At 39.4% G+C, this 17,296-nt stretch overlaps 1 protein-coding gene across 1 annotated transcript in view; it reads right to left on the bottom strand.

Annotated features, from left to right (window-relative positions):
* Window positions 1–2,160: 2,160 nt before the first annotated feature.
* The window catches only part of enpep (glutamyl aminopeptidase), a 99,588-nt gene continuing 84,452 nt past the window's right edge, over window positions 2,161–17,296 (bottom strand). The window contains exons 13-20 of the mRNA XM_069926185.1: window positions 12,803–12,858; window positions 9,680–9,830; window positions 9,523–9,596; window positions 9,329–9,430; window positions 8,579–8,749; window positions 8,059–8,199; window positions 5,253–5,334; window positions 2,161–2,634 (exon numbers count right to left, since the gene is read on the bottom strand). Of these exons, the coding sequence (XP_069782286.1) occupies window positions 2,494–2,634; window positions 5,253–5,334; window positions 8,059–8,199; window positions 8,579–8,749; window positions 9,329–9,430; window positions 9,523–9,596; window positions 9,680–9,830; window positions 12,803–12,858 (918 nt within the window). The 3' untranslated portion in view covers window positions 2,161–2,493. The remainder of the gene's footprint in view (window positions 2,635–5,252; window positions 5,335–8,058; window positions 8,200–8,578; window positions 8,750–9,328; window positions 9,431–9,522; window positions 9,597–9,679; window positions 9,831–12,802; window positions 12,859–17,296) is intronic.

The following is a 17,296-nucleotide window of genomic DNA, read 5'->3' as shown; positions in this document are numbered from 1 at the left end:
TATTGACATTGGGTGCAAGGTTGTTGTTGGTGCACCATTCAGCCAAGTTTTCAATCTCCCTCCTGCATCTATTTCATCACCTTTATACAACCCACTACCGTGGTATCATCAGCAAATTTGTAAATGGTACTGTTGACATATGGAGCCACACAGTCTTGGGTGTACTGCAAGTGAACCAGGAGGCTAAGAACACAGCCCTGTGGTGCTCCAGCACTGATGGAGATTGTGGAGGTCAGAAAATTCAGGATCCAATTACACAGAGTATTGATTCCCAGGTTTTAGAATTTGCTGATCAATTTTGAGAGGATAATGGTGTTAAATGCTAGGGAGATGGCATCAGTGAGATAAATCTCTCAATAAGACCTCAAAAATAAAACTCATTCCTATCTTCCTTAGAACCTTTGCCATTTATGCAATGACCCTTTCAATGCTCTACCTGTCATCTTGTCCATCATCAAAGTGGGATGTCTTCAACTGCCTGGACTCAAGGCACTGCTGTTCATCAAATGTAATTTCCCCCCCCCCCCCCACCCCCAAAGCACACCTTAAAACCCATCTATTTGGTAAAGCTTAAACTTGCTATCATAATATTTGGCCTGTCAGGACTCCAATAAGTAGAAATGACTTCACTCTGATCACAGCAATTTTTTTTTAAACGCAAGGACTGTGGTGGTCAAATGCAGATACCTGCCGCTTGATGTCCGACCACATACATGTCCATGATTCTATAATTATTCAGTTATCGTAAGCACATCCACAGCAATATAGAAAAAGTGATCGCTAGCGCTAGGAAATTGTATACTGTATACCCACATTGATCTCACTGCCCAGTTCTCTCCCCTCAGGCCCTCATCAGTCCCCACACTGATCCCATGTAGCTTTGCTACATGTTCACGCAACATCAACATTGCATAGTGCCGATCACAGAATGTATCGTGGATGTTTAGCATCGCATACCTGCCTCTGAGGGAGAGAGATCAACTGAATTTTAGGTTTAAATTAATTCAAAGAATACTTTACGTGTGTGGAAAGTGGCAATAAATTAAAATGGAAGTTATTTTAGTGAATGGTGTTGCAAGGAAAATGGCAGAATGGTCTGTTATTTGTAACATGTTCCTCACTTTTACAGTAAGCTCCTTGCCATACCTTTTCAATGCTAAAAGTTCTGGATTAACTTAGATTTTCAACTTTGACCGTTGCAATTTAAGAACACTTGTAAGCCTAGAACTGGCTGAATTCTCCCTGGCAAGTCAGTGTACCACTGCAAGGCCTGCTGTCACATTGAGGATCACATGGAAGGGTGGGGTGGGTGGAAAGAAAACAGCCAGAGCAAGTCCAACCCAAAAAATAAGGCTGAAACAATTTTGTCCTGTAGCAAAACTATCTCATCACTTCTAGCGTCATACTGTTCAAACACGCAAAATCGTAATCTGAAATCTCTTTTTAAAAACACTGATTTTTTTTAATATAGTGAATGTGGAGAAAAGCAACATTTCAGTTAACATGTATTCAACTCTACAGATGCTGCTTGAATTGATGAGTATTCCCATAATTTTGTGTGTTTTTTATTATTTTTCACCAACTGCAGCATTTGTCTTCCAAAATAACTAATAGTCACATTAATATTAGGATCTCCAGAATTCATGGTTTTCATTCAAACAAAAATAAGGGAGATACAAATGAAACCAACTATCTACAAGATCTATTTCATAAAATGTTAACTATTTATCTGCGCTGGATGGGTCACGTCTCCAGAATGGAGGATCATCGCCTTCCCAAGATCGTGTTATATGGCGAGCTCTCCACTGGCCACCGTGACAGAGGTGCACCAAAGAAAAGGTACAAGGACTGCCTAAAGAAATCTCTTGGTGCCTGCCACATTGACCACCGCCAGTGGGCTGATATCGCCTCAAACCGTGCATCTTGGCGCCTCACAGTTTGGCGGGCAGCAACCTCCTTTGAAGAAGACCGCAGAGCCTACCTCACTGACAAAAGGCAAAGGAGGAAAAACCCAACACCCAACCCCAACCCACCAATTTTCCCCTGCAACCGCTGCAATCGTGTCTGCCTGTCCCGCATCGGACTTGTCAGCCACAAACGAGCCTGCAGCTGACGTGGACTTTTTACCCCCTCCATAAATCTTCATTCGCAAAGCCAAGCCAAAGAAGAAGAACTATTTATTTATTCCTCTTTTATAACAGTCAATTTCTTGTATTAACAGCAGCAATTATGGATGACTTATTCCAGTTTAATTGTTTGCATTGTAAACAATGTCATCATAAGGCACAATGATTGCATAAGGGAAAGCACAGTCCTGGAATGGGTTCACTAACCATCTTGGATTACCAGGTCACAATTAAAATATAAATTAAAAAAAATTCCATACAACTTGCTTTTTTTAAAAAAAACTAAAATGTCAGCTGCTGCAAATGTCCTTGCATTGTGTTAGGATGGTTCTTCCACAGAGGATTTGCAATACCCTCAAGTTTTCAGTCAGTGGCCCTGCAGCCATTGTTCTATTTCATTCAGGTTGTTTTTTAACCAGTTTATATTTGTCTGCACGGATTCAAGAGCTTGTTTACGAGGAAGTTCTCCTGCTCCAGCCTCTGGATATTTTGCAAAGAAGTCTTCCATCTTAAATAAACAAACATAAATTGGGTAACTTGGGGTGGAAAAAAAGTGTTCGTTAAGATAATTACTCCCTTTCTTTTCAATCCACACATTTCCAGTCCTGTCTCCATTCCAGTCTCTTTACTCAAAAGATTATTGTCCACTCACCACCCATTAAATCTTTCCTTTCTTTTTCAATATTCTAAAGGGACCAGTCTTTCTAATGCGTCCTGATTTATTCTTCAGAACAACCCCAGCATTCTTCCAATCCAGCACCCATTTCATATGTATGAGATGTGTGTTTTCACTGCTTTCTGCTCAATATTACGGCACAAACAAACCTTTTGCTGTAATAGAAATTATTATTTTTTTTCTAATTAGTAAATTACAATTGTATTTTCTGCTCACAATGCAATGGTTCCCTTTTCTGGACAACTCTAGCCAGTCAACAAAACATTCACAATGTTCTGAGCTTTGTGTCTAACACAAGAAACTTAGCACAAGTTACAAGGATTTTTCAATTTGTCTTTTTGCAGCATTTTAAATTCAACAATTTCATATTATTATCTGAGTTTCAATTTCCTCATCTTACTTCTGTAGTGTATATCAGTTCTGATGAAAGGCCATTGAAATTATGTTTTGGTTCTATTTCTCACACCATTGTTTGTTAATGGAATTACTTTCCAGATCAGGAGTATTTCCCCCCCCCCTCCCCCCCCCCCCCACCCCAGACATTTTAGTCCATGGGCCTTTAACCTATAGGCCAGATGATAAATTTGAAAGAACATGCTTAATTTAAAAAAAAAAATTGTAATTGTAAAAACATTGCAATAATCATGTGGATCTGCGATCTTCATATAGATTGAATGAATCACATTGGCAAGGATAGTCCTGATGAGGAAAATGTCCAAGGTACTATTCTACATTGTAGAATCAACCAGGGAGTAGGGTATTTTAGAAACAAACATATAATGACTTGTAGCTAAGGAAGAGTTAGCAAAACTTGAGGGAATTTCATATTCTATTTAAGAAAGATTTGTACCTTAAGTAAATGCAGTTACAATGCTCTAAGGCAGGTATGGACAAGGAAAATTAATTAAAAGTTAACATTGAAGATAAACAGTGGGCCAAGTTTAAGCAGATACTTGACAGTTTTCAACAAAGTGAAGGATGAATTATCCATAACTAAGGAATTTAGGAACATCACTGATCGAAAAGGCAACGTTTAGTAATAAACCAGATTAGGAAAATTTTAGAATCCAGCAAAGGGTAACTGAACAAAAAGGAGAAAATAGATTGACAGCAAGTTAGCAAGAAAAATAAAACTGATAGCTAGATTTTTATAGAAGATATAAAAGGCAAGAGAATAGCCAAGGTTGGTATTAATCTTCCTAGATGAGACCAAACAATTAGTATAACAAAATAAATAAATGGCAAAGACATCAAACAAAAGCTTTGTACCTAGCTTCATGGTAGGAGATAAAACCTCATGACATGGATATTTATATAATTAGGAATTATGGTTTTGTTACCCAACAAAATGTTGGGTAAATTGATCAATTTCAGATTTGCAAGATGTAATTAGTAGCAATCCATTAGCATAGAAGAATGAGTAGAAAATATTGAAACAGAAGAATATGCATGGATTTGATACAGTGGATTTTGAAAAGATGTTCCCTGAGTGAGAAAATATAGAATTTAGGGAGCTTAGTTTCTGAATATTGTGTTGCCCATCAAAGGAGGAGGCGAGAGAAACTTGTGAATCTTCAAAATTCTTCATCCCCAGAGAGCTGAGCAGGTTGAGAAATGTATATTTTTGGTCTACAGCAACTATTCTCAACAGTAGCCCTACATGCCCCCACACTGGGGACCACAGCACAGGTTAGTAAAAGCCTTGTTTTCCTTTCACCTCTGGTAACATTAATTTTTTTTTACATAGTTAGTAAGGGAGAAGTACTGAAGAAATAAAAACTTCACAGGGAAGGGGGCCCATAAACTTTAAAGCATAGTCCTAAAGGGGTCATAGCTGAATAAAACAATGAGAATTGCTGGCCTACAGGATAGTTGAGGGTTATGTAGAGCAGGTGAGAAAGTGGAGCAGTATTTGTGATTTTTCCTGTACATATGTTTTTTTTTCTAGATTTATCACATCCATAACATGTTGCTTCTGAATTTAAAATGTTTTTCTGTTTTCCAGATGTCTATAATTCATGTTACCAGCAGCAAATGTATTTGGGGAGCCACACATGTATTTTGACCACCTCCCAGTTAGAACAAGTTTGAAAGCCACTAAGGTTCCTTAGTACCCAACTTGTATTGATGTGGTGTGTTTCCTTTTTCTTAATTCAACCATGAACACCATTGAATCTAGACTTTAGTTACTGTCTAACCATTAATCCAACCACTAAACACCAGATCCCACATCTCACTTTCATCAAATAATCTCCCCCAGTCTTACCTTTCCATCTTCCCTTCAGCCTAAAATTCTAATAATTGACACAGCCTGTGCCTGTGAGTGGAGATCAGATATAACATTTTGATTTTACTTCTCTGCATTTCTCATAGAAAGTCGTGCACTCAACATGATTTGCGTACAAAAATGGAAAAAAAATAAAGGCGAAAATTGTTTTCTTGCTGCTTACCTGCCACAAACTGAGTTCAGTGTTAAATGATGTTGTTATTCTCAGAACCAACCGTCCCAGATTTCTATCGTTAATTGTGTATCTGAAAGGTGAACATAATGCAGGTTTGCCGAGTGTTCCTAAAGAAACATTGTATGAAATCTCTCACACACACACACACACACACACACACACACACACACACACACACACACACACACACACACACACACACACACACACACACACGTTCTCCAAAAACTGTCTTGCTTGTTTACCAAAACCTAACATGGCTGTCAATTTCATATTATTCCAGTGCTATCCTGGTGTACTCAAATTGGCTGCTATAATACTCATGCCTCAGGTTATAAGAACATAAGAAATGGAGCAGGATTAAGCTATCTTGCCCTTTGAGATCACTCCACCATTTAATAAGCTCACGGCTGATCTGACAATGGACTTAGCTTCCCTTACCTACTTGTTTCTCAACCCTTAAAGGCCCTATTATTCAAAAGTAATTATCCATTAGAATCTTAAATACATTTAATAAGACAACTACTGCTTAATTTGGCAGAAAATTCACTATGCTCTGGGAGAAACAGTTCCTCCATAATCTGTCTTTGGATACATAGCCTCGATCCCCTAACCCTTCAGGCTATGTCCTCTAGTTATAATTTCATGTCTGTGGAAAGCAGTCTCTCTGCTTCTATCTTGTCTATTTGTTTTATAATCTATTTTCCTGCCTCATCCTTCTGAACTTCATAGTATGATCTCTTCATAAGCTAACTTCTCTATTTCCAGTCAACCTAAACCTCCTCTTCACGGCCTCCAAAGTCTGTATATTCTTTCTCAAATTAAAATCAGAATTGTACACTGTAATCCAGGTGCAGCTCACCAATGCAGTTGCAGGATAACCTCCCTGCTCTTGCATTTAAACCCTCCAATAACAAAGGCATTCTGCTTTGCTTCTTGATTACCTGTTGCACCTGCAAAATAATTCTTAGTGATTAATCTACAAGCACTCCCAGATCTCTGCATGCTTCACTGTTTAGAAAATTGTCTGATTTTTTTCAAAGTGAATGAGGTCACACTTAATGTTGTACTCCATCTGTTAGACCCTTGAGCAAACTCCAATACACTGCACTTTATCCCCTCCTCCAAATCCTAAATTGTGAATGGCTGTATATATCAATCCAAAAGGTATCACTTTACCAAAGAATAGTTGACATAAAAGGAAATCTTTCTTTCTTAAGGTAGCAAATGAAATTGATAGTTTTCTTAAGAGGTTTCATTATAACTACCTTCCAAAGAGACATTCTTGTCTGAGATATTTGAACATGTTGACCCATACTATATATTTTTTTGATTAGTTAAAAGTGCACGCTAACAGGCTGCTATGTGAGTTTACCATGGCCATTTCAGATAGTGAACTGTGAGTGCAACATTTGAACTTGGAGACTTGTGAAAACTGCATGTAGCATAACTTCCATATGCAAGTTTCAAAGTATGATCCACTATGATGCTGGGAGCAAAGAAGGCAGTGATTTGTGTGGAGAACTACCAGCTCAAACAGTGGGTGGTGATTTAAGGTAGTGTGCCTTCATGTGATGCCAGTGAGATGTGAACTGGCAATGCACATCTTGGAAGCCCAAAATGATATTGTAATGATAGAGGTGGGCATTTTGGACAAGTGTTACTGGGTTTGACACACAAACAAAGCTTTATTTGTATATTGAAAACATAATGGCATCTGTGATGATTCCAGGCCTTGTCAACTCCATAAAAACAATTAAGGTGAGTAAAGGACCTTTAATGAACTTGGAATGACCTGTCACACTATTGTGAAGACTTGCTTCTGCAATCAAAATCCACCTTATTCAGACATGTCAGTGTGGACTGGGAATGTAACAGTAAAATTAACAATGCATTGTATTGTTGACAAATGCCATTGCTCTGCTCCCTGCACTCATTATGTGCAAACTCTATTCAGGAAGAACTATGACAATTTGCTACATACTACGTACATATACTTTGGTGCACCTCTTCAAGGACTGCCTAAAGAAATCTCTTGGTGCCTGCCACATTGACCACCGCCAGTGGGCTGATATCGCCTCAAACCATGCATCTTGGCGCCTCACAGTTCGGCGGGCAGCAACCTCCTTTGAAGAAGACCACAGAGCCCACCTCACTGACAAAAGACAAAGGAGGAAAAACCCAACACCCAACCAACCAATTTTCCCCTGCAACCGCGGCAACCGTGTCTGCCTGTCCCGCATCGGACTTGTCAGCCACAAACGAGCCTGCAGCTGACGTGGACATTTACCCCTCCGTAAATCTTCGTCCGCGAAGCCAAGCCAAAGAAAAGAAAGAATGTACATATACCTAATTCAGGCCCGAAAAATTGGTTACCCTTTACTTCCTATGGATGGTGTATGATCTGCTGAGTTTTTCCAGGATATATTGTGTATTGCACTCGACACCAGAATCTGCAGACTTTCTTGTTTAACTCCATGTGCATAGGGTATAAATTGCTTAGTGTATGAAAGCTTGCTGCCATAAAATAATTTCCATCCAGTATAGCTTCATTTAGGTCATCAATCTGTCATGTTAACTTCTTCTTTCCATTGGTGCTAACTGACCTGATGAATATTTCCAGGAATTATCTTTATTTCAACTACTCAACGCTTGCAATATACCACTGTTCATTGCTAGGTCCTATCATCCATCCACCAAACCTCTCCATGGATCTGACCACTAACAAGCAGGAAGAAACAGTTACGCAGTTTGTGAAAATGTACAGGAGGATGGAAAGAAGAGGCGCTCCTACCTATCCACTAAGTATTCCCAGTTGAGTCGTGTCCAATCCCATGCCATAGTTTTCCCATACTTGTTGTATGAAATGTACTGGAGAACCGTAAACACATCCTGTGTCTTTATGAGACTTTCATTCTTAATGTATTTTAAGTATCTGCATGAAAAAGGAAAAAAAAATATTTTTAGTACATTGATTTTCAAGAAAATAACAACCAATTTATATCTTTGAAGCACAAATTTATGATTATGTACTGGCCACTACTTCTATGAGTTGGCCTTCAGCTCATCCTTGAATGGAGGTACTTCAAATTTAAATACAGTCATAAATTGCGTGCCGCTTCCCAAACAGCAGTCTGAGTTCAAACTGACTTAAAGCAGCAGCACACTGAATGCCAGGGCAGTTTTAAAGAATGAAGAAGAAAAATTGAAGTCAGGCAGGAAAAAAAAACCTTTTTGAAAAATATTTTCAGTTTCAGAAGTGGTAAAATAATGCAATAAATCTCATGAAATTGGCCAAAAGCAGCACTAACTACCTGTCCAAAAGTTGTACATTCTCCACTGATGCCAACCCATACAGAAGCTTGTCCTTCTCCTGAGCAAGAGGCGTCTCCTGGTATTTTTTAAACATAAATTCCCACGAAGATTCACTCCCAGCCTCCTGCATTCCATAGCGGTACACAATCAGACGCAGATTAGCTGGTATACTGGATTAAATAAAAATGGATTTGAAATCAATTCCAAAAGGCAATCTTTATTTCACAGTATATTTTACCAAATTAAAGACATTAAAATCACTGTGTTGGGGGGGGGGGGGGGCTAGGGAGGGAGAGGAGAGGTCCATGATATGTGGGCTGATGGGATTAAAATTAAATAATTGAGCAACCATATTATGCAGGTTGCATATTGTGTTCATCTTGATCTGAAAAGATGCAATGCCCATAGCAATAATCTAGCTCAAAAATGAAAACCCAGATTTCTTTAATGGCAACATCTAAAGAAATTATGAGCAGCTCGATCCAGAAGTTATTTGTGCTTTGAGGTACAGTTCATAACAGGAGTTGCCCTCTGAACCCTCAGACAAACATTTTTCCACAATAATTTCTAAAAATCCAGGAGCATTGTGGCCATGATAGAGCAAGTAAATCTCTCCAAATTCTGGAGGAAACATAAGTGGAACTAATATCTGTGGTAATGAAAAATTATTGATAAAACTAAATTCTTTCCATGGTCACAATTTCAGGGTTCAGACCCTTCTCCATACACATCAGAGCCAATATATTCACCTTTTCCCTGTCAACCATTCTTCGAATAAGCTGGTTGCGTTGCTTAATGCTTCTGCATCTCCCATGCGGCATGCAAGCCCCAGAACGTCTTCCCTCAATAACCTATGAATACACCAAAATTAATTTGTAGGTTAGTTTGTGCAATTCCATACATGGTGAGATTGACAAGTGTAAAATATAAAAAAATAGTAAACCTTTTCAAATGAATATCTGAATCATTCCATCCAAGTTGATTTGTAATGGGCTTCACCTGTTTTCTCCAATATGCCTACAAAAGCAAAGATAACTTGAATGAAAAGTATCTTGATATCTATTTTAATTCATTGTTTTAAAATATTAGTTATGGCTCACTTGGAACTTTGGGTAAAGAGTGTAATTGTCTTGTAGCATATCCTGAATATATGCAATGGATGAAATGGCTTTCGACCAAGGTAAATAATCTTCTTCTTTGTATAGGTATTCTGTCATATTTAAAGCCACAGAGTAGTTTAAGAGAGTTGCTCTACAGAGGGAAAAAAAAGTAAACATTACAGGAAAAATAATTTGAATTAAGTTTGTTTTATTTTACTCTTGCCCAGCTGAATTGTTAATTTCAGATTTCTCGCATCTGTAGTTCTTTGGTTTGCAATTACTGTTTATTTTGAGAGTCACTTCTGGTTCTTTAGCAGATGTTGTCCAAGCATCCTTTTTAGAGAGTCAATTTAAAGCTGAACAAGATATTTCAATCAATATAGCTGTTAAACAATTGTTTAGTTTCTCTGCTTCTCCCAAATAAAAATGTCACTAAAGCAATGAACTGCAGATGCTGGAAATCCGAAATAAAAACAGAGAATGATAGAAGCAGCATTTATGGAGAGGGAGCATTGACCTAAAACACTGACTCTGTTATTGTTTTTGGTCTGAATTGCTGAGACTGTCTCAGTCTCCAAGGGATCTATGTTAACTTTTGATCATCTTTTTCTTCTTTCATATCCACAAATGCTATCAAGCTTTAAAAAAAAAATGATTCTCATATATTTACTCTCTTATTCTATTTTCTATGACCTTACAATTTTTCAGTTTATCATGGCATATGTGGTCCAAATGACATACCTACTTTGAATACGATATCAAAGTTGAAAACCACTACCATTCAAATGCTGGAAACCTATGAACATGTTTGGTGCCAGCAAGTAAAAAAAAAAAAAAAAAAAAAAAAAAATTCAGGGCATCTGCATACTGCACTTAAGTATATGAATATAAACTCACATTGAAGAGGTTTGAACAAGGAAAGAGTTGGTATCTTGGGAATTAAATTTGTTACAAAAACAAAGCCTTTGGACTTCCAAATACTTAGTTGGAGAAACTGATCTTCAACCACTGGATGTCAGACAATGACTCTGACAATTGAAGCCTATGAAAGATGGAGCCATCCTTTTTCAAATAGTGAGATTCTAATTTACCATTTTAGAAAATAATAGCCATTTATATTACAAGCCACCTCTTTGAAACCCTTGGATGCAGCTCATGATGACCTGGAAATGAAATGAATTTTAGTCTCACTAATTTTTTAAATTATTTTTTGCTAAGGTGAAATTCATTCAGTATCTCATTGTTTCTTCTCCAATTGTTCTAAACTATTTCTGTAGTTTTCCATCAATATGGTTAAAATTATTAATTTATAATTTATATTCCCCAAGATAAATGTCACTGAACTGACAGAGGGCTGCAGATACTGTTAAAATGAATACTACTGCATAAAATTAGTGTCCTATACTAGATGAACATTGATAGAATCGTGATAAAATTACATTTGGGCCATCGTGATAAAAATGACAATAGTTAAACAGGGAAGATTGAAGATGCAGTTGTTATGAGCCCAAAGGACCCCAAAACCCAGCAGCAATAGACATTCACCACAACAAATAATTACTTAAACAAAAGTTGTTTTGAATAATCTTTACACATGAAAACAGAATCAAACTTTACCCAACTTAACCCCCTTCTAATTCTAAGCGCATGTGTATGTAATGTGGGTGTCGGTTCAGAAAATTCTTTGGTTCACAGTTCAATCTCACTTCTCATTCTTGCAAGTTGAATGGTTGCAGGCAATTCTTATACTGAGCACAGAATTTAACATGTAGAAAGTTCACCAGGCTTTGGTGCTCAAAAGATAAATGTTTACTACTCAGCAAGGTTCTTGTAGTGTTGCTGAGAGAGATTTGTTGTTCCAGGATTTCCACAACTGAGGTACCACCATTAGTCACCTCAATGTCTTGCTGATGAAACTTGCCCCATCAGGGTTCTCCAGATGATCACCTCTTTCTTTCAGGCTACCACAGAGTTCCTTTCTGTTCCTCTTATTCCAAGAGAAAATCAGACAGATAGCACTTCCAGCCATCCACCACTCTGGAGCTTCTGTTTCAGTTCCAACAAGCTTTTCCTGGCTTGTTACAGCTTTCTGTGTCACACACAGTCCAAGACTCCCTTCTCTCACTCTTTCTCACTGCCAGGCAACATGTCCTCTCTCTCACTTGCAAAGCTCCTGACCTTCTCCAGCAAACAATAATTTGTCTTTTGGTTATTCTGCTGTATTAGGGAAACAATAACCTCTCAATGACCTTTCTGTGAAGAGATATTAGGAAACAGCCTGTCTCTTGGTTTGGCTTTTAAAGACAATAGTCCATTCATTCACTTCAATTAATAGCCACTTGTGAAATCTCCATAACTTCTGTAAAGTCATGTGAATATGAAATCTCCAGTATTTCAAAGAAGTTTTGTTTTAAAATGTGTGTATGCATGTAACCTTCTCTACTTTTCCCAATTTATCTCCCAAATACATTACCAAATATTCCATCACACAGTGAAATACACAAAGTATGGACTTGTCAGCCACAAACGAGCCTGCAGCTGACGTGGACATTTACCCCCTCCGTAAATCTTCGTCCGCGAAGCCAAGCCAAAGAAAAATAGGGTAACCAACATTTTGGGCCTGAGTCTTTCATCAAGATGGGTGCAAAAAGCAGGGAGGTATTTGAATAAAACAGTGGGGGGGAGAGGCAGGGGGAGGAGAATAGAGGAAGGAAGAAGGGGTAGGAGAAGGCTAATGGGCAAGAGAGGTCATCAGTGGATTATAGATGGGTGGGTCTTTTCGAAGTCTGTATTGAATTAAGGCAGGCACATTCATGATCACAACTTGTTCAGTTGAAAATGTATTTTTTCTTCTTTTATTGCAAGTTCAATTTAGCTCACCCAGAAAATGTTAGAGGCTGGAACTTATTTCTGCTTCACTCATATAGCGTCATGCATTGAACACTGACGCTGAAAATATTCCACTGTGATTACAGAAATGAGATCATGGAAAAATAAAATTGGTATTAATTAGTTTTGGACCATAGTCAGTAGGATAAGGTGTTTGTTAATTTACTGCCTCAAAATTCTCCCTTTTGAAAATATTTGCACTTAAAATTCAAAGCTGGTTACTCAAACACTTACCTTGCTAATGAAAATGCATCATCAATAAGTCCCGTACGATCAGTGTCTGAAAACCACTAAATAATTAAACAGATGTTATGGCAAGATTACGCTGAATAAAGCTTTCAATCAAGAAGAGATCTGAACAATGACAGACAGTACATGCTGCTAACTCCAAGGGAAGAGTGCAGGTTGCCTTTGGTCTTTTAGTAATCAGACACCAAATTCACCTTGCACAGAATTTAGTGTAGTTAATTAATCCCATAAAAAAATTGTCATTGACGACAAACCAAGAAGGAAACTTTACTGATTTTTATAGCTAATTTTCATTTTAGAGAGAAATATAAAAACTTAGATATGCATAAGCAACTATTGTTGATGTTAAATATCAAATAAATGTTTAAAATGTATTTTGTACCTCCTTGAAATGTGAATTGATTATTTCATTGATTTTTTTAAAAATTGTTTTTATTTTGAGTGGAGCCCAGTTAAATTTTATTGAATCAGATTGTTAAGCCGGTATGCTGTGAGCAAGGTAGTTGCACCTTGTACAAACAGATCAGACCATCTCAATAGCTCTTGTCCCCACCACCACCTTGACTGTCTCTTGTTTAATCATCACTTTGGACATCTAATCCCACACCATGGTGATCTGAGGGTCCTTCATTAAACAGATGCCTAATCTGTCCTTCCAAGCACCATTGTTCATCATTTAGCAGACTCATTCTTACATTGACTGACATGTGCAACTCAATAAATTCATCATTTGTGATGATCAGCTTTTCCTGTTTGTAACTTCATCCATCTGGAATGGGAACTCAATTTTTCTCTCTGCAGATGCTATTTGACGAGCAGCCAACAACTTCTATGCTCTGCATCTTACACTTCCAACATATTTTCTCCTTCTCTCCAACCCTTTATCTTCTATTGATGCTCCTTCCAATATATCATGTATGATTCATCAAGCATTCTTTATTCTCTGAGATGGCGCCATCTGCAACCTGAACAGTCCTGATCTACACTTCTTTACTGATATTCCCTTTTTTCTCTCTACCTACTAGAAGACGCTTGTTGACCAGTTCTGATGAAAGGTCATTTACCTGAAATGTTAATTCCTATTTCAACATGTATGCTGCCTTAACCAGTTTAGTGCAGGTATTACACATCCTGTGACCACAGTTAAAAGTGCCCCGGGGGGAGGGGCGGGGGGGGGGAGATTGGGTGGGGAGGGAAGAATGCACAAGGGAGTCACAGGAGGGAACTGTCCCTATAAGAAGGCTGAGAGGGACTTGATGGGTGATGGTGGGATCCTGTGGGAGAAGTTAATAGCAGGAGGTGTCACTGTGAAGCCACTGTCTCCAACACCATCTCTCACCTCATCGACCCTGGGCACCACCCCCCCACCCTCCATGGCCATCAACATCATTGTCTCCCATCCTTGCACCGCCCATTTCTACCTTCTACCCAAGATACATAAACCTAAACATCCAGGTAGACCCATTGTCTCTGTTTGCTCTTGCCCCATGGAACTAATTTCATCCTACCTTGACTCCATCTTTTCTCCCCTAGTTCAAACCCTCCCCACCTACATTTGTGACACCTCACACACCCTCCACCTCCTCCAAAACTTCAGATTCCCTGAACTAGACCATCTTATTTTCACGATGAATATCCAATCTCTTTACACCTCCATTCCCCACACATGCCTCAAAGCACTTGCTTCTTCCTGGACTTCAGACCTGAGCAGTCACCTTCCACTACCACCTTTCTCTGCCTGGCAGAACGTCCTCACCCTTAACAATTTTTCCTTTAACTCATCCCAGATTAAAGGAGTAGCCATGGATACCCGTGTGGGTCCCAGCTATGCCTGCCTGTTTGTGGGTTTTGTGGAGCAAAACATGCTACAAGCCTAAACAGGCAAGACCCCCCCTCCCCCCAACTCTTTCTCCGGTACATCGACGACTACATCGGGATGGCCTCATGCACCTGCAATGGGCTCGTCAATTTCACGGCCAATTTTCAACCCTGACCTCAAACACATCTGGTCCATCTCCAATGATGCTCTCCATTTTCTGGATCTCTCTGTCTCCATCTCAGGAGATGGTTTGTAATAAATGTCAGTGGAAAGTCTAACTCCCACATTGGACTACATGTCCTCACACCCTGTCCCCTACAAGGACTCTATTCCCTTCTCTCAATTTCTCCATCCACCATATCTACTCCCAAGACGAGGTCTTCCAGCCTAGAGCCTCTGAAATGTCTGCTTTCCACAAATGTGACTTCCCCTCCACCACTATTAACTTGGCGCTCATCTGCCCTAGCCCCCTGCCCCTAGAAACAATAAACACAGAATCCCCCTCGCCCTCACCTACCACCCCACCAGCTTCCTCCGCATCCAACATATTATCCGTCGGAATTTCCGGACTTACTATAGGCCCACACCACCAGACACATTTTTCCTTCTCCGCCTTCTGTAGGGACCGCAGCCTCCGTGACTCCCTTGTGCATTCATCCCTCACCCCCCGGCACCTTCCACTGTGATCGTAGGAGGTGTAATACCTGCACCCACACCTCCTCCCTCACCACAGTCCGAGGTCCCAAATAGACCTTTCAGGTGAAGCAACACTTCACTCCAAAGAACTCATTTACTGCATCCGGTGCACCCTCTGTGGCCTTCTCTACATTGGAGAGACTGGTCACAGATTAGGAGATCGCTTTGTCAGGACCTCCTCTCGGTCCACAACAGAAGCAACCTCCCCGTAGCCAACCATTTAAATTCTGAGTCACACACTCAAGCTCACGTGTCTGTCCATGGCCTTACACTCTACCCCACCCTGACCATCTACAGATTGGAGGAACAACACTTCATTTTTTGTTTGGGCACCCTCCAACCCAGGGCATGAACAATGAGTTCACTGCATTCTACTAATCAGCTTGCCTTCCCCCCCCCCCCCCCCCCCACCATCCTCCTCCCTTAACTAGTTTATTCCAGTTCCTACTTCCTTTCTTTCTCCACCTATATATATCAAGCCCGAAATGTTGGATGGTAGTGGTTTTCAACTTTGATACCATATTCAAAGTAGGTATGTCATTTGGACCTACATATGCCATGATAAACTGAAATTTTGTAAGGACATAGGAAATAGAATAAGAGAGTAAACATATGAGAATCATTTTTAAAAAAAGCTTGATAGCATTTGTGGATATGAAAGAAGAAAAAGATGATCAAAAGTTAATCATTAGGTATTAACATTGAAATAGTCAAATGGATTCAACAATGGTTGACTGGGAGATGCTAGATAGAAGTGGTATATAATGGTGTGTCAGATTGGAAACTGGTGACTAGTGGTGTGCCTCAGGGTCCATTACTATTTGTCATCTGGATGATGGGGTGGTAAATTGGATTAGTAAGTATGCAGATGATGCCAAGATAGATAGAGCTGTAGATAGTGAAGAAGGGTTTCAAAGTTTACAGAGGGATTTGGGCCAGTTAGAAGAGTGGGCTGAAAGATGGAGTTTAATGCAAGTAACTGTGAGGTGATATATTTTGATAGGGCTAATCAAAATGGGACCAACATGATGAATGGTAGGTCATTGAAGAGTGTAGTAGAACAGAGGAATCTAGGTAGAATGGTACATAGTTTCCTTAAGTTGAAGTCGCATGTGGATAGGGTGATGAAGAAAGCTTATGGTATGTTGGTCTTTATAAATCTGAGCATTGAGTATAGGAGCTGGAATGTTGTGTTATAATTATACAAGGCATCGATGAGCCCACACTTGGAGTATTGTGTAGAGTTTTGGTCACCAAAGTATAGGAAAGATAAACAAATTAGAAAGAGTGCAGAAAAGATTTACTCGAATGTTGCTGGGGTTACAGGGTCTAAGTTAAGTTAAATAAGTTAGGTCTTTATTCTTCAGCGTGTAGAAGGTTAAGAGAGAATTTGATTGAGGTATTTAAAAATTATGGGTATTGAGTCGACATGGAGAGGCTTATTTCCTTTAAGAAAGAGGGAGATATAAATGGAGAGGACACAAGTTGAGAGTTTGGGGGAAAATGATTATTGGAAACACAAAGGGGGACTACTTTACTCAGGGAGTGGTGGGTGTGTGGCACGAGCTTCCAGATGAAGTGGTGGAGGCGGGCTTGATGTTAGCATTTAAGGACAGGAAAGGAATGGAGTGTTATAGTTGAGTGTAGGTCAGTGGGGTTAGGTGGGAGAAAGTGTTTGGCATGGACTAGAAGGGCCAAGTTGGCCTGTTTCTATGGTATACGGAGTGTGAGATCATGCACCACCAGATTCAAGGACGGTAACTTTACTGCCATTAACAGTCTCCTGCATGAACCCTACACCTGTAAAATTATTAATTGCAACTCTGTATTTCTGCATTGTTCTTGCTTGCTATACAATGCATGCGATGTCGAGCTGGATTGCTTTCACAACAATCTTCTTGCTACATCAGGCAATAAGCTTGCATTGTTATCATTTCATCCACTGGGGGAAGCTGTAACAATGC

Source organism: Narcine bancroftii, chromosome 3 (assembly GCF_036971445.1).
Source record: "Narcine bancroftii isolate sNarBan1 chromosome 3, sNarBan1.hap1, whole genome shotgun sequence".
NCBI lineage: Eukaryota > Metazoa > Chordata > Chondrichthyes > Torpediniformes > Narcinidae > Narcine > Narcine bancroftii.
The sequence above is the reverse complement of the archived record's forward strand: the minus strand, read 5'-3'. Positions and strand labels throughout refer to the sequence as shown.